This window comes from Sander lucioperca, chromosome 22 (assembly GCF_008315115.2).
Source record: "Sander lucioperca isolate FBNREF2018 chromosome 22, SLUC_FBN_1.2, whole genome shotgun sequence".
NCBI classification, from domain to species: Eukaryota; Metazoa; Chordata; class Actinopteri; order Perciformes; family Percidae; genus Sander; species Sander lucioperca.
In genome coordinates, this window is record NC_050194.1 from 15676428 (window position 1) to 15695343 (window position 18916).

At 38.9% G+C, this 18916-nt stretch overlaps 1 protein-coding gene across 1 annotated transcript; it reads right to left on the reverse strand.

The window, feature by feature from the left end:
• Positions 1-435: 435 nt before the first annotated feature.
• nhlrc2 (NHL repeat containing 2) lies at positions 436-18843 on the reverse strand. Its single transcript, XM_031315019.2, has 12 exons — positions 18605-18843; positions 16102-16254; positions 13187-13236; positions 12210-12615; positions 11253-11374; positions 11035-11164; positions 8773-8866; positions 8387-8618; positions 5537-5659; positions 5123-5332; positions 4783-4996; positions 436-2637 (listed from the first exon to the last, which is right to left on the reverse strand). Exons 1-12 carry the CDS (start codon positions 18813-18815, stop codon positions 2375-2377), a joined length of 2208 nt encoding a protein of 735 aa, XP_031170879.1. The 5' UTR covers positions 18816-18843; the 3' UTR covers positions 436-2374.
• Between the last annotated feature and the right edge of the window lie 73 nt (positions 18844-18916).

Here is an 18916-nt window from a genome sequence, read left to right on the forward strand (position 1 = left end):
CAAAACCTAGTTAAAGCGGTCATTACATTAATACAAATCTGCATATATTAGGGAAACGTGCTGCTTCTGGTAGAAGAAAGGACACAATGAGAGGTATTTACTGTATGTTGTAAACAGGAAGGCTGGCCTCTGAGGTCAGCTCACATAACCTGGCATTAGGAAAAATTCATGCGGGAGCTATCTTATTAGTGAAGCCTTTGATAATATCTCACATAGCAGAGCTGCTTTAAATGTATTACTGTATCAAGTGGAGTTATGCTAAGTGACCTGATTCTGAAAAAATGTATATTAAATTGCAGCAATTGGTCTTTGAAGGAAACACAACCTGCACACACACGAACCAAACGTGATAAAAATGTTTTGTTAGTTTACTCTGTTGCATCTTAAAGTGCCGCACTAAGAGAAAAGAAATCCAGTGAAAGATGGAAAACAATATCAAGGAATTTAATGCCCACAAGCTCGAGCTCTTTACTGTTCATTAGAAAATGTCAGAGGGAAAACAAAGCTGAGCAGTTCATTTGAAATAAATAACTTGGGATTAAAACATTTCTCCCATTACAGAAAAATATTGTTATTGCTTTTGATGCAGTTTAAGTGTCACTGCATTCCCACCATCCATGGTGTAACACCCCTTTTTGCGAGGCACTTCTTGGGCTGAGCGATCCAAACCTAATAAAAACAGTCTTACAAGCACAATTATGTTTTGAGAAATGACAGCGATGATAATCAAAACACTCTCAGACCCATTTCTGACAACAGCTCATAACTTTGAAAACCAATGACAATAATACATACATATATTACTGTGTGTTACACAACAATATGAACAGTGTATTACAGTAATGCATTATTAGAGCATATTTTTCATATGTTCCCTTTGTGGAGTAGAGATGAAGCGTATTAATGCTTGTTAGAGAGATTTTAATAAAAAAAAAAGTAAATATATTATCCCTCAGAGCGCACAAGCAGAAGTCACTCGGTGTCATCAGTTTATAAGTGGATGCCTCCCCTTATCAAAAACAGGCACTTTATTCATTACAGATAACAGCAATATTTTGTGGTCTAACTCAAAAAGGGCTCCTTGTGTTGTGAATAATCGTAATCAAAAGTGTAATCAGTCATACAGGGAGCGGAGACACAGAACAAAGCTTTAAGCTGTGAGTGTGAACTTTGTAAACAACTTAAGACTGCTCGGCCTGTGGTGGTGAAACATATGTAGACAAATATTTATGAAAGCTGTAAACTAAAGCAAACACACATGGATATATATTATTTTTTTTTAAAATCTGAAAGTGAAGATGTGATTTAATACTCTGGAGTTTCTAACATATTATTGATAATAAAAATGTGGGTAGATAACTTCTCATCAACCTCTCAAGACGTAAGTTTAACTTCTGTCCGTTTATTCCTCTTTATAACTAGATATTAGCATTTAAAAGCAATGTTATGTGAGCAAAGGCAGAATTAATCTCTGAAAAAAATACTACGATGTAATTTCTCATGGGGCTGGAAGAAAAAGCTCCATTAATGTTTGTGAGAAACAGTTTCAAACACACGTAGAAGGCTTCCACTTATTTTTCAAAAAAAGATATTGTTCAATAATTACTTCTGGTGGGTGAAAAAGTGATTTACAACATCTGAATGTAAACAGTCTAGTCTTTAAAATTCACATCCGTCTGGTGGTTCAGGTGAAAATATAAAGCTCATCAAAGGTTTCTGCTTTTACTTTGTTTTCAATATTTGAAAGTATTTTTAATCCTCCAGTACATCACTAAATGATAGAAAATCTGTTTGTCTATCAACCGTGACACCATCATCACCACCTGCCAATTAGATAATAATACGTTTCTTAATAAATCCACAAAATAACATTTTTCTGAATTTATAGTCCCATGAAAGTGTTTTATAAATTAGAAGGTAACTTTGAGTGGAAACATTACTAATGTGGTCAGCTTTCTTACAGTTAGTCAATACAGCCTGTTCTTGTAGGAATGTGTTGCATACTGTAAATATATAATCATATACTGTAGATATAGATTTTTAGGCTGCAGTTGTATTTGCTGCAGCCTTTATAACATGCCTGGATGTGACTATTTGCATTCCTATCAATAACTGTCACTCACAGTCAAGAGTATTAAGCACTGATGCATTATGATTCTTAAAAGGGTCTTCTGAGTAGTTTGAAATGAAATTCCCCTGAAAATCAGGTTTGTATGAATTGCATTTTTGTCAAAATGACAGTCAGAGACAATCAGTGTTTTCTTCTTCCAGAAGTATGAACAAAACAGGAGCTGGAGGGTTAGCTGAGCTGCAAAGTAAAACTGACAGAAAGTGTTGATTCTGTGACTATTGCGACTAAGACAGGTAAAAGGTTTTAGAAGGCATGAGCAAACGCCACAGTGATTTCTGAATCTCCATGATTGGCACTTATTTGAAGAGGCTGGGTGAAGGAGGCTGCTTTCATCATACAAGCTTTACTTGTTTCCATACAGTAGTACACCCATACACCTAAAGTGAGGCTTGGATTGTTGTTTAAATCCTTTATAACAGCTGGAAGTTTGGCTGACATGGAGAGGGGCTTCGACAGATCCACAATGTCACCAGTAATCACCTGACTTTCTAGCAGCCATTCGTTACCTGTGAAAAACAGGAATCAGGGACAAAGGGACAAAATCAACAGTCTGATACAATCCGGCTAATAAAGAAACAGATAAAGTCCAGAAAACTAGGGTAGGGATTGTTAGAGCTACATGCTAACATGTTCACAATGACAATGCTAACATGCTAATATAAAGCAGATATAATGTTTACCATGCTCACTATCCTAGTAGCATGCAAACATTTGCTAATTAGCACTAAAACTAAAAGTATTGGACAAAGTCAAATGTTGACCTGATAATGGCCCTAGAGGAAAAGTTTAAAAGACCACTACAGTCCTGAGGATACATCCTATGGGGACCATGAATGTCTGAACAAAATGTCATGGCAATCCTTCCAGTAGTTGTTGAGATATTTCGCTCTGCACCAAAGTGGTGAACCAACCGACTAGCTGACACTGCCACAAAATGAGATCAATCTTCAGTTTAGACTCAGATCAGTCCTAATGTGCCATGTTCTGAAAGGGTCTTTTTTTCTGAATGTGTCTTTATGTAAATGTCTGTCTGACATCAAAATTTATGGTTGAGTGCGGCAAGGTGCACCCTGTGTACTAGATTGGCCCAAGTCTGAGCATTGCTAAATGGAGTCCTCTACAATATTACACTCTTGTAAGAATCACTTCCCTCCCACTGAATCAGACGGAGTGAGGGTGAGGACATGAATTTACTGAAACATGGGGGATATTTTTAGAAGCAAATACACATCTTAAGAGACGTGACCGCTGAATGATAAATGAAAGTCGAAAAGGAAAGGCTGGAACTTCGACTGTGAGAAAATATTATGCCAAAGAGACCGTCAAATCCATGCCAGCGGTGATTAATGAATCTGATGCCTAACATGAGGTCCCAGGGTAGCCATTTCTAAAAAGCCACTAAAAAAACAATTTAAATCTGCCGAGCACTTCTAACTTGATCCATTAACATTCCTGCCTCTGCTCTGATCCGATCAGCATAAGTCTAGACTCAGTATAATCGGACAGTGGAGGATCACGTAACATAGCCTGGTAGCTAATTATGTGAACCAAGGCATGCCTTCTTATCGAAATGTTCCAAAAATAGCTTGCTGGTATCGCTGACTGCATGCTGCATCGCACAGAATGATGGAAACACTATTGTTCCAAACCTAATGAACGGACTATCACCATTACTAACATGATATCTCAAATCACTTCACACTCTGTCGTAATATCAGAGTACTGTTGATTACAACTTGAGAACATGAAAAAAAAGCCTTTTGAATTGTATCTAGCAGTAGAAACCATACATTAAATTGCCCATGCCATGTATAGCCTCACTGGTGCTTTAAAAGAGCGGAGAACTATAAATCCCAGCCGTACTCCTTGACTACTAGCAACTGCGTGAAGGAGGGGGGGTGGGGTGGGGCGGTGCGTGGTCACGTAAGGCTTGTATCATGTGGACACGCCGACAGTTTTGTTGTCGTTACTTAGAATTCCTCATGGGGGCGGCAGAAACTACGCACTATCTTTAAGCATCATTCACTACTATTTTACTTTTTGACGGAATCATGGTTTACAGAGCAAAATTAATGGTAAATGGAATGCATTTATACAGTATAGCGCCTTTCTACTTTATCAAACAAAGTGCTTTACAATCATAATCACCCACCCTCCACCCATTCACACACATTCATACACTGATGGTGTTGGGCGCTGGTCTGCCCATCAGGAGCAACTTGGGGTTCAGTGTCTTGCTCAAAGACACTTCGACATACGGTCAGGAGGAGCCTGCATGGGTTACTGTCATTATCATTGGCACCATTAGCTGCTGTTGTTGTTGTTAAAACTAATGCTTTTTAGCTAGCCAAGTTAGCTAGCTATGATAAAATATGATAGCGACACTTGCCGTTTTAGCCGGCAAAAACTGACAGGAGCCGGGCAGAACTGAGAATCCTTCTACTAAGAATTTTGAGTGTTGAATATGCCACCTTTATCACTGTACTGCGTATGTGCCATGTGACAATGGAAAACCTGACAGGCGTAGCAACAGTAACAGGGTGAAGCTTAGTCAATGGTCAATGGTGCCTTACACCGAAGTAAAGTCAAATGTACTTATAGGATAAATCTCAATAAAACATTTACATGCATGACTGAACTTTGTATCTCACCCTCAGCTGAGAGAGCCCAGCAGCTGGGGGCCTCCTCGGTGAGTTTGGTTCCTTCTGGAAGTGAAAGGGTAAGCGACATGACGAGAGTCTGGCCTGCTGACACCGACACTGGTGGCATTTCTTTCCTGGCAGTTGATTTGGGCAGTGTGGGGGCCTTGGCAGGACCTGAAGGCTTTGAAGGTACTGAGTCTGTGCAGTCCATGGAAATGGGGAACTGTACAGGAGAGAGATTCAGATGTTCATTGGTGTTCATTGCACACACATGGACAAAATAAAAAGTGCTTTCTCAAGGTTGGAAGTGAGCTTTTCTTACACACATACACACACATACAGGTCTCACCAGTGAAACAGTCTTGGAGGACAGGTCCAACACTTTGACTTGGTGATTGTTGGTATCGGCCACATAGAGAAATTTGCCGCTGTCACCAACACAGATTCCTCCCGGTTCATTGAAGCAGGATTTGTTAAATTCAGTGCCCAGAGTATCTCCAGCCTCTCCAGTCCCTGCTAATGTGCTACACTGCTTTATCTTTGGATCCACCACCTTGATCTGAACACAATTACACAGGCACATAGATACAATCCAACAAAAAGGTCAAGTCCTGTATGTTCCCTGTTTGGTTTTTAGATCAAAAGAAGATACACGCTTTGTGTATCCACTCAACAACCTGAAGGGTCCCATTATGACAACAAAAACATTCAATGTGAGCATGCTACAGCTTTGAACTACAGCCTTGTGACATGCAACAGTTACCTTGTGGTTGTAGGAGTCGGCTACATAGAGCAGGCTTTGTTCAGGAGCCCAGGCAACACCGAGAGGATGCTGCAGCTTGGCGTCCACCCCTTTCCCGTCTACATCCCCGAAAGCAAAAAGGTTCTGGTTCAAAGAAGACAAACCAATCAGAAGAGATCAGGAGAAGATATAAAACTTGTACGAATGCCCAAACTGCAACTTCTATGTCTAAGCTTAATTTAGGTAAAGAAGAGAATATCCAATGTAATTTTGTGAACCGCCTCTAACGCAGTTGAAAACACATTTTTGCAAAAAGAAGAAAAGCGAGCGTTTTAACTATTAAGATAAGGGACTTTTCTGATGAAAATCCATGCCGAAGCCTTTCCCACTGTAAATGATCAGTTTTCATTTGACACTTGAAATAAAAACATGAAAGCAACTTTAGCTTCATTATTTTGACGGTTTCTGAATAATTCATATAGGAAGAGTAACACAAGAATTAAAATACCACATTTGTGAGAAACACCAGAAAGATCATCTTAAAATCGCATTAATTACTGTGCTAAAAATAATTAGATGAGTCCTTCTTGAGAAGTTTTGAAGCACAAGAACATTCATGATGAATATCATTGAAATATTACAAAGGGGAACATTCTTCATGTTTTTTTTTTCCTGAAAGTGACAAAAAGCTAATTAACAGTTCTTAGTGCTACAGATTGTTTAAGACCAACATGACCCAAACAGATAAATTACTATTACAGCGAACAACATAATCCACAACCAATTTCTTAGGAAATTGGGAATAATTAAAATAAACAGATTTTCATTCTGTATTACTCGGCTGAATAAATGAAAACAAATGAGACAATCTTATAAAAAGTCTCATGACTCTCCACAGCTGCAGAGTTCATTTAACAATGTAAACTGAGAAGGCGATTGCGGCCTACCTTGCTTTGGCGAGACTGACATACACTCACCAGCCACTTTAATAATAATAATAATAGATTTTATTTGTAATGCACTTTACATTTGAAGCAAATCTCAAAGTGCTACAGGTAAGATCATAAAAGCATGCTAAGAACACCGATATAAAATACAAATACTGCAACGACTTGCAGGGATAATTAAAACTCAACTCAAGTTTTTTTATAAGTTATAAAGTTATAAGTTACTTTATAAGGTACACCTGTTCAACGGCTCGTTAACGCAAATACATTTAGGCATGTAAGACAGTCAAGACGATCTGCTTCAAACCAAGCATTAGAATGGGGAAGAAAGGGGATTTTTAACGGGCTTGTTTGAGTATTTTAAAAAATTGCTGATCTACTGGGATTTTCACACACACACACAACCATCTCGAGAGTTTACACAGAATGGAAAGAGAAAATATCCAGTGAGTAGCAGTTCTCCGGGCAAAAATGAATGGCCAGACTAGTTCCAGCTGATTGAAAGGCAACACTAACTCAAATAACCACTCGCTACGGTGTCACTCGTCACAACCGAGGTATGCAAAGAGTTTCTCTGAACGCACAACACGTCGCACCTTGAAGCAGATGGACTACAGCAGCAGATGAGCTCACCGGGTGCCACTCCTGTCAGAAAACCGGGGTTGCAATTGGCACAGGCTCTCCAAAGTTTGACAATAGAAGATTGGAAATAACATTGCCTGGTCTGACGAGTCTCGATTTCTGCTCCAACATTCAGATGGTAGAGTCAGAATTTGGCGTAAACGTGAAAAAAGTGGGGGTGGACTGGGGTGTGTAGCTGATAAAGTGGTTTTCTTTACATGTATGAGCATTTTACATGGCTTTTTGATTATTTTTGTTTGTGTGTAAACATCTTAATAAAAATATTGTTTAAGAAAAGCAATGGCAGCTGAAAAAGAAAACCAAATCTTTGGGACAATCTGTTATTGCGCTAGCAGAATCACTCCACTTGTGCTCACGTTCACCTTTACTGCAGGAGTGCAATCCCTGTTTCAGATTGTGATGCAGCTGTTGCAGAAATGAGATGAGAATATCAATCAATCTTCTCATCTAATTTTGACATTAACTTGTAATAGCTTTAATTCTGTCTCCGGTGTTGTGCTTCATTGTCTCAGTTAAATAGCTTAATAAATATCTATGGGCAGCAGACTATTAATGTTTTTTTGCTGATTCGATGCCATGTTGGATAAACTGTATATGACTCTCCAGTTAATTACTCCCTGTTCTCATGGGTGACTACCAGCTTTAGAGCTTTTGGGACTTTCTAAAAATACACCAGTGTGGCAGGATAATAAAACTACAGCAGAACGGCTGTGAGGACATGAACGTATTACCAAAATATTTCTTCAGGCTTTGTTTCAGCCACAAATCAATATTTCCTATCTATAGAAAATCGATAGCCCTGAAACCCTGTGACTGCCTAGGAGTGATCCAAAGCTTTGTGCAACATTTTTGTTTATAATTGTCAAAGTGTTTTCTATGGCTGGAAATGTAGTAGATCAATGTGCAGGTTTTACAGTGTGCTGTTTGATGGATGGGGGCAGGACATATTATCATTGAAGATACTGCACATTCCGTTCTTGCAGTCTGCTTTTGATTTCCTACCTATTGTTCAAGCTGCTGTTCACGGCATTGTCTTAAACATTATTAGAAAATATTTTCTCCTTTTACAGAAACACTAAAACGGACAAAAAATGACCCTAACTATGAATAAGAGAATTTATGGACATTAAAATGAACCAAAGAGGAAAACTTCATTAAAGCCACTTGGGATTCACTTCGTAGTAGAAAGAAAAAAGTACGAAATAAAGTTAAGAAATCCATTCATCCAGATATAAATGAATCCACCATCTAGTCATCCATCTAACAGCCATTGCATACCCACCAGTGGGTCTCGCTCTCCCCCGACCAGCAACTTGACGGCTCCGTCCTTCAGTGCCAGCGAGCGGATGGTGCTGCTTTCGCTATCGGCCACATACAGGCAGCCCCAGGGCTCCTCTGGGGCTAAAGCCAGGCCTGAAGGCTGAGCAAAGCCAGCCTTTTGGGGGTAGGAGTTGTTTCTGTTTTCCTCGTTGCCACTGCCTGCCCATCGCACACACATCCCCGCCTTGGACTCGCTGTTTACGTTGTAAAATAGAAGACAATAGACAAAACACTTCAATACATTGCTGGATAGGTTGAGTTCATATGACCTTTTATGATTTCTTTAGTGGCTTAGAAGGGTGGCTGCTGCCAAGTGGCCGTGGTGGTTCTGTCTACATGGTCTCTCACCTTCCTTTGGGCAGTTTCCCATCTGCTAGGAACAAAGCCCAGATCTGGTGGGTCCCCGCCATGGCTATCCACAGCACGTTATCTTCAGCACCGCCTGCATGTACAAATGAAACGCACATACAAGCGCACACAAAAACACACTCTTTGAGTTGAGACCCAGGAAACTTGTGTCACGGCTTTTGGCTGTCTATCAGTCACCAGAGGTGGTGCTAATATTTCTCCTAAAAGCAGAGACAATACTGTCATCGACACACAACCCTTACAGACAAACAGTATCTTAGTTGTATTTTTAATGTAGCACAGAGCTCAGACCTTCTTGATCACATCTAGCGGACTGTCAGGAACATCTGACAACTCTGGCACCTGCCTCACAGCATCAGTATCACTGTAGTACTTTACAGTTCAAAGAGTGCAGGGTCATCTTGATTTGGTCAATTTAATTATTCATACGTGTGGTGAATAAATCATGAATATGCAATGAGTGTTGTGGATGTACTCTCAGAGGACAATGTTAGTGGAGTTAAAGGTCTGATATCACATCCTCAGACCAGCCGGTTGTGTCATCCATCAAGCTGTGCAGAAAAAGTGACTATGACTGATTACCTCTTGCTTACAGGCAGGTGTGCAATGAGGAAATAATTGTGCTAATGGCCCTTTAAATTCTTAGAGTTAATATTATACATTTACACGACTATGATTAAACACCATACCTGTAAAATGTAAACTGACTGTTGCTGAGTACAGTACATACGACAGGCAGAGTACACAACTCCAGGTGTACACACACACTCCACTTTACTTAACTACTACTACTTAACTGTTGGCTCTTACAACACCTCAGACTTGAAGAACCACCTAATAGTAAACAATGTTAACCTGAGGCAAGAAAGTTGTAAGAAAAACAGGTGACATTATAATTTTAAGTAACTGTTTGTTTGAAATCCTTTACAATTTGAAATAATAATTTGTGTTAATTGTTACTAAAGTCATTAATTTGTTTTTTGAACAAATAAATAACTCACTAATAAGGCCATGTGGTATGCTCCTAAAGTGAGGAAGGCAAAGAAATGATTACAAAATATTGGAATAATATTTAACTTAATGATTAAAAAAAACGCTAAAGCTTGTATTAAACATTTCTAAATGATACCAGCCTGGAAAGGAAAAACATATATGTATATGTAAAATCTGCTGCAAGCTCATATTTTATTTGCTCTGGCAGATACTAACTCGCGTTTTTGAATTGGCCTGCCGATGTCAGGCTAATGGCATCTCTGTCTATGACAACAATTCTTGAATCTTAATGTCCACAGGTAACAAGGCCTGATGGCAACACAAAACATACACAAACATTTAGAGACAAAGGGTGAGAGATTCAAAAGCTGAGTTAAAAAAGCTTTCTGCTTTGATGAAAAAAGGCACTCAGTGAGAAATATTAAAAAAAGACTAATAATAAACAAACTCTGAACGGCCAAGGCAAAAATAATCAAAGCAAAGCATTTAGAGAGACTGAGCTTTGAAATGGAGGTCTTGAATTTCTTTGAGAATATGAAAGACCTTGTCAGGTACTTTACAGTAGTTTGTGACTTGCATAGTTTTGACTTATTATTGATTTTTGTCCTCAAAATGATTCAGTACAACTAAACTGAGGGATTTTTGGCAATAAGGTTTACTCCGTATCAACCATGGCTGAGATCCTATACGATACATATTCTATTCACAATGTAAATAAATTATGAAGGGCAACTTTATAAAAAGTGTAATCCATTGCAACTGATCGGGGCCTCCACTTCGACCAGAAGAGCTGTTTTGTTCTTGTAAAGCTTGGGAGCTATACTATTTTGTGTATTTGTCATTGTGTTTTACCCAAGAAAATATTGTCAAGTATCTGTGTATGCTTTTAGTGCACTCTAATCTAATTATGTACTAAATATGCAAGTTGCAAACAATCTGTCTAAAGGTGTGATATCACACCAGAATTAGCACCCCAGTCTGTATGTAGTCGCTTCCTGTTGTTTTTATACACCTTCACCACATTCTAACTGAACTGTGACCTGTAAAATGTTGAGACCCAAAGATATCCAGGCAATCTGAGACGAGAGGGTTGGACTGACCTCTCCCTCAAGAATTATTGATTGTTTAGCAGCATGCAGAAAGTAAACAACAGACAATGAGAACAAAGGAAGGCACAGAGGGGAAAGACAATAACATGTTGTAAATGTTGTCCTTCAAGTTCTGGTCTGACAGCCCCACAACACTCACCGGCAGTGCCAAGAGTCACATCCCAAGGGGAGCTGATGGGCTGCTGAGGTCCCATGGCCCCACCCTCTTTGTCTGTGCCTTGAGCACCTACTCCAGCTAGAGTGCTGACTCTTCCCTCCAACAGGTCGATCTGAAACAGACAGAAATGTACAAATAAAGTGACATCAAATTTAATTTTAAAAAATGCAGTTATTTCAAGAGATAGTTTGGGGTCCTACCTTTCGGATCAGGTGGTTTTCTGTGTCGGCCACGTATACAGTGTCCCCTTTAATGGCCACACCCTGAGGTGAGTTAAAGGAAGCTTGGGACAAGTCGCCATCTTGTCTCCCACTTTTAGGCCCTGGGAAAGAAGTGATAATCCAATTAAAATAGTGCATCTTTAGACTCGGCACATTCAGGTACTTAACATGTATTTGTAGTCCTCAAAGTCTATGACATTGAAAGGTTATTACTAAGCAACAGCAGTTTTAATTGTTCCTGACATATTCCATTCCATTATCTTCCCTGCTTAAACATTTGGTAGAAAAAAAAAGATATGATGGATGATTTTATGATTCCTTATACGAAGGATACGTACAGGAATACTTGCCCATTTACAGCTGGAGCATGGGTGGCCTTTCATTTCTGCAAGTGGATTAATTACTTACATTTAAGACTGAGGAATTTTAATCTAATGTGCTGATACTGCAACAAATTTGCTCAGGAAGATGTGAGACAGAACAAAAAAAAAATTCTGTCCTCATAAATACCATCTTTAAATTAGCTTGATGCTTTGAACTTCTTATGCAAATATAAATGTATACATTTCTCATACTGCGTGTGGATAGGGATGAGTGGAGTCAACCCACAAAAATAATACAAATCCTGCATTTCTTTCCCTCATCGGCCACACTTAGGTCAGTGCCAGTTCACAGCGTCTACTAGTCCCTGCGGATGCCAACCACTCTGTTGGGCCGGGGACAACATCATCTACCATGTAGCTCCTCTGAGGGCTGTTAGGGGACTGAGTAATTTAGTATTTTGTAATTAATATCAATGATGCTTAAATATTTTTGTATAATTTGTAGATGTAAAAAGCAAGAACAAAACTTGATTTTTATCAGATATCTATGCAATTGAATGCATTTGAACCCTTATATATACTGTATATCACCATCCTGTTTCCTACTTCTTACCTCCTATGACATGTAACAGCTGTCCAGTTGACGACACCACCAGAATCCGGTGATGCCCAGTGTCTGCTATGGCCAGTCTTTTCTTGCTGCTGTCTACGGCCACCTTCCCAGGAAAAGACAGCATGCTGGGTGGCAGGGAGTCTCGGTACAGCTTGATCCCCACTGTGTGTGTCTTCAGCAGACCTTGCTCCCCGTAGTGACGGAGGGCGTTGTCAGTAAAAAGCACCAGCCTGTCGCGGTGGCCTTCGCCCACCAGGGAGAAGAGCAGGTTGCCACGTGGGCCCAGTAAGACCAGTGTAGGCCAGCAGGACACCTCCAGTTCATGCCAGAGGTGTGCCTCGCTGTCATTCACAACTGGGTGGCAGATGTCATAGCGGAGCACAGCGCTGCGGACGTTGTCCAGGACCTTTGAAGGGTTGGAGACAAGCATAGACAAATGAGTAAAAAGCTGTGAATATGTAAGAGCTATTCATTAGTAAATTATATTCATAATAAAGTATTTTCATTATCGATTCTAATTTTCAAGAGCCCAAGGTGACCTCTTCAAAGTGCTTGTTTTACCTGATCAAATGTCCAAAATTGAAAGATGTACACTATCATGTATGAAGAAAGCATCAGTGCCATATTGGCAAACAGCTTCATAAAGAATAGAAGAGAGATCGACAGTATGAGGAGGATTTTCTGAAGATCTGAGCATGTTTTCTGGTCTTAAGCAGATAACAGAAATCATTTTAGATACGATCATTTGTCTGATATCTCGTCTGATATCTCATGCTGGTATACTGTTGTAACATTACAAATGAATGCTTTGGTGCTTTGATTTCTTGCTTGAGAAAAGAGTGGTTCACGTTGTCCTCCATCATACTCACAATTACACATATTTGTCGATACTTTGCAGTTATGACAATGCAGAAAGAACAACAAGCAGAACAGCCTACTCAAAGGTAAAAATGATAATAAACAATAAAATCCCTCACCTTTTCATTGGGGAATTTAGCTGAGTGCACACCAACAACAACCAATCCATCTGAGAGGGAGATTAAACAGACAGAGACAAACAGACAAAAATAAAACAGCCAAACATAACAGTAAAGTAAGTGCTTTGACTTAACTGTGCTCATGATCAAAACTAGCCCCAATTCCAAATTTTCAGGATGCATTTTTGAGTTTCATTCCCTCACAAAAAAGCAAGTTTGCATGACAGTAACTAAAAATTACACAAAGGTTCAAACCTATGTCCATTTAGTAATACTGTAAATATCTCTGTAAAATATTGTCTCTATCAAACAGTTGTAATCAATAACAAGTTCACAAAGACACAAACATCACACACACAGATGTGCAAGTCTGAGAGAATTGGGGAGGAGGAGGGTAACGGATGTGATTTTCAACTTAAAAAAAAACCCTCTCCAGCATAATATAACGTACAGTAGGTCTCATTGAGGTTCCTGAAAATGTTTTAGCACCTTGTTTATTTCAACATTTTCTCAGTAGTCATCAAAGACTACTAACACTATCCTTATTGTACAGAGCAATTGGTTGAAATTTTTGACTCTGATAAGGCTAACGGCTGTTTAAATGTTATGCAACTAAATGGCCTAAAACTGTGAAAAATGCTTGTTTGTGATGCTTCTTTTGTTCCTTTACATAACAGATATCTCCATTAAGTTTCCTTCCTGTTTCCCAATCAGTGTGGGACTCTATTAAAACAGTCAGTTTTGTACATTCTGAAGTACAGTCTGAAACTGTAGTATATAAATCACAGACATGAAAAAGATCAATTAAAACTGGCCTAATACCCACTTTGGACCTTAAATGAGCAAATAAAATGCCTAATTCTGTTGTGAAAAACTAATTGAAGTAAGTTTCTTTACATAATAAGATGTTAAGTTGTTGTTTTTTTTGCCACACAAAAAGAATCATGTTTTTATATTTTAATTTAGATTTCATTATGCTTTTCTCACAGCATCACAGGCCATTTTCAGTGAAAATAAAGCAAACAAAAGCTTTTTGTCCTGCATTAATGGATTAACTCACATCATTGAGCTGCCCTTAACAGACAAAAATCCCAAAATACACAATTCCAAACCTTTAGACTCACACCATCTGCAGTGGATTTCATCACCCACGCCCTCAGCCAAGCAGTATAGTAGCAGCACAGATTGCAGTGACGATGGGTGGGTGGGGGGTGGACTGTGGGAGTGACTGGATAGGGTGGCTCCCACACCTCTCTGACCAGTGCAGCAAACAGAATGTACCCACAGCATTGCCAAAGATAAGGCGAGTGTGATAATGTGTGGTGGCACTGCAGTGTGTGTGCTCCGTGTTCCGCATGGCTCACAACTGAATTTCCTCAAATGATCCCTTGAAGGGCCAGCAGGATGATAGAGTCAGTCGGATGTGATTATGCTTTACATGGAGTGGCTAAATAAAGAGCCATACAGTGAACTACAGCAGGGTACAATTATGGACCCTGTACACTGCAGCTTGGACTTATTTTTAGTTAGTGTCTCTTCACAGCTGAGATAAGGGCCTTCATGCTCTTGGGTAAGAAGAGAAGAGAAGTGGAGTTGATGTACTACAGCTTCTCTGCCCCAGTGAACTTACATGTGTTCCCGTGATGCAGCATGACACATAATAAAATACCATTGGAATTGAGTTCCCTCAGCAATAAGGCCTGCTAGGCTGCTGCTTCCTGCCCGGCCCACTGTATTTGTAGTCTGAAGGAATACATTTAAAAACAAATCAGTTTGTCAGCCCAATGCTGCTTATTAGTATTCATATTTTTATTAATATGGCAGGTGAGCAATGTCACTGGACTGAAACTTGTACAAATCAGCATTTTGTTTTACCTACCTATGTACCTTAATCTTCCACCCATTCAACATGCAGAGCAAATGAATGGTAACTCGCCACAGCTACTTTTTAATTGGCCCAAAGCTTACTATAATTACGGTTTAACAAGCACTGGACAGGGACCAATCATTCCTTTGTTTACAGACACTAGGCAAAGTTAAACTGAGGCCGCTAGATAGGCTGCTAGACTCAAGCAGATATGAGGTGCGTGCTACAGAAGTCTAGTCAGAAGTCAGAAGTCACTTCTTTCTATTTCCACCCCCAGACTGTTTTCATTTTTATTTTTTGACGCTGATTCAAGTGACATTTGTTGGTTATCATATTTCATGCAGTTCCCTTTGCAGCCACAAAAGTCTTTTTACCTTTAAAATCACATCAACAAAACACACAGTTGCACTTATTGACTTGTTGCTGCATTACCATAAACATCAACATCGACATTGTCTATTTTGAGTAAATCCCACACACACACACTTGTGTCGTAAACAGTTACTTGAGCACCAAATGTCTATTAATCCGTGGCTTATAACAGTCCTCAACGGCCGGGTTAGCTCAGGTGGTAGAGCAGGCGCACATATATAGAGGTTTACTCCTCGATGCAGCCTTTATCTGTCCTGTGGAAATAAAGGCCTAAAAATGGCTACAAAAATTATCTTTAAAAAAAAAAAGAAAAACAGTCCCCAACATATACACTATTCACTCCTGTTTGTGTAACGTTTGCTGAAAAATACAGTTCCCAGCTGAGCCTTTAAATAATTAAACTACCGTTTGTCCATTTTCAAACATTTACGTCTTCAGTAGAAACAAATGGGCTCAGTGCTGAGTGCCGCAGCCAGGGTAAGGAAGTCAAAGCATTGATAAGAAGTTGATGAGAAGTCTCCATGGGGAGAATTGTCCTATAGTCCCACATTTTAAAGGTAAACATTTATTTATTTTCAATTGGAAATTAGCTATATAAATTGCCTCCATCTCTCAACCCCTTTAGGATCAGGACACCCATGTTGACTGCTGCTTTAAAGCCAATCTAAGTCCATACCTTTAGCAGAGTACTTCTTCTCTAGCTGGTGCAGGTCAGGAAGGATGTGCATGCAGTTGATGCAGCAGTAAGTAAAGAAGTCCAGCAGCACCACTTTACCAGCCAGCTCCTTGTTCAAAGACAGAGGCCCCTCCGTGTTCAGCCATTCCAAGCCTGGAGCAAATCACAGAGTGGAAAATGATGCTGTCATCTTATTAATTATGTTTAGTCACAGCACAAGCAAACGCTTTACATTGCCCATCCTCTGTCTGGCCTGATACTGCATTTATTTCATGTGGGAAAAAAAGTTGATCAAAGCAATGACTTGGAATTGCCTACAGCTTCAGAGGTGTTATGAAGCTATTAAATGCCATGACATAATTTCTGTAGATCTAGATCTCGTTTAAAGTTGGTATTTTTTTACATTTACCTCACATGCACTCTAGATTGTGTCTGATAACATTTGTCACACTTAACTCACATGAAATACTGAGCACCAAAATCCAGCCTGAAGTACTTGGAAATAATATTCTACCCTCCATATAAGCTTCTTATATACAGCATTCCTGATATTTGTTCTGAATATACTACTGCCTGTTTGACAGTCTGTGTTTTAGTTGGGCTGCTGCCTTGCTTTGCAATGTCTCCTTAGAAAGAACAATTCTTAATCTCCGTAGCACTTGACCTGGTTAAATACAGGTTGAATTAAAAAAGGCGTTATCACTCTTTTTTTCCAGCTTTAAGAATGATGCTAGCACAGACCAAGTAGGAGAAAGAAGAAATAGTTATCCTGATTTCAAAGTCTCAGCATTGGATTTGTTGAGGAGAATGATTCATTTTCTTGTCTGGCACCCAAAATGGTTTGATGTGCAAATAAGGTAATGGCAGCCCAAATGATCTCACAAATTCTTTTCTACTTGTTTGGGCTAAAACTTTGCTGGTATTTATTTAAGATCTACGTGAGGAGGAGATTATGGCATCACAGAAAATTAATTTGTTACATATTGTATATCTTAAAATGTCTCTTTGACTCTGCAAAAGGGAGGACATTGGATAGATTTATGCAAATACTATAATGAACTATAGTGACTGAACATTATATGAACAGCCATAAGTGATTTTGTCAACCTGTTGAATTAATTTAATGTATTTATTTTTCGACACACTTACACAAATATTTAAAAATTGTGTCTGTTATATGGTCCTGAGAGGTTGTTTAAAGGCCCAGTTAAGAACCCATGCAGCTATGTTTATTCTGCTGTTTGATGTTATACTGTAGATCCCCATCTACTGGTGCAATAGGATATTGACAACATGCTGCATTACTCAACAGAGGACCTAACTGTTGTGTTGACACCAGAAGTATTTGATGATTTTTAAGCTGCTTTATTTGGAAACTGCAATGGCAACCCTTTTCATTGTTCAATGGTCCAACACTATTCATATTATTTGGTGTAGTGACAACAATTACAAAGGGCAACTTTATGTAGTTATTCTCAATCTTGTGCTGTTAAAGGGACAACAAACAAAAACAAAAACTGATGACTGAAACACCTGAGAAAGCAGAAGTCTGCCCAGTAATCCTTCATGTGATGGTGCTATCTAAGAAAAGCCTATTACCAACATTATATGTGTATTATGCATTAAAATTATAAACTAATTAAACATTATTATTATTATTATTATTAGTCTTATACTGCCAGTAGCATGAAGGTTATACAGTGGAGTGTGTTGATAAAGCCATGGGGAGGACAAATACAAAAGCAGAGAAAAGGACAGAGCTGCAACGATTATTCCAAGAAAATACAAATACAAAAAAATAATCAACTAATAAGCAACTATTTTGATAATCACTTAATCATTAAAATATTTTTTAATGCAAAAATGGCAGAAAACGCTGTTTAAGTCTCTCAAAAATGGAGATTTTCTGCTTTTCTGTTTCATATCATATTAAAGTGAATATCATGGGGTTTTTAGACAGACAAAACAAGACATTTTTAGACATCACCTTGGACATTAAGAAACTGAAACCTTTTTTTTTACTGTTTTTTAACATTGTATAGCCCAAACGATTAATCTAGAAAATAATCTAATGAAATAGTCGTTTAGTTGCAGCCCCAGAACATAATAGTATGCATTCTCTCTTTATATAGATTTGTGGCTTCCTGATTATGCCATACTCATTGTTATGAAACAAAAACGCTGAAGAAAGCATAATCTGATACAATGTTGCAACAAAACACACCACAGGAAGCGTTGCACTTTAAAAAGTTGAACCAACAGAAAGCAGCTACTTCTCTGCCTGACTGTGTTTTGGAAGTACATAATATTCGTAGCTAACTAACTTATAAAAAAACACTTGTGGTTTAAAGTATGTAAATACTAATAAAGGAAAGAAGAGGAAACCCTAAGCGTTCAGTTTACATACTGTAATGTTGAGATCCTAATGACGTGTTAGAAAACTCGTCACACTGTAGAGCAACAGAGAGACACTTAGCAAGCTAGAGCTGCAACATGGTCTAACCTGTCTGGAAATCGGGTATCTTCAGATCCTCTCTCTCGTCTAGCTTTTTCAAATACTCGATGACAAGATTTTCTTTCTCTTGTTGTGTCGTAGCGTCATCTAGGGCGCAATCCAGTTCACTTTGGATATGAAATAAGGCAGAGAGGTTGCACTGGGACGCCATGTTTCCACCAACAACAACCAACCTGCTAGGTAAACTCAGAAAGAACATTCAGACCGCTGATTTCGACACAACAGTAACAATTAAACATGATTCACCAGAAGGATTTGTTGTCTTCATTTTAGGTTACCTTAAACTGGGTTAATTATCAG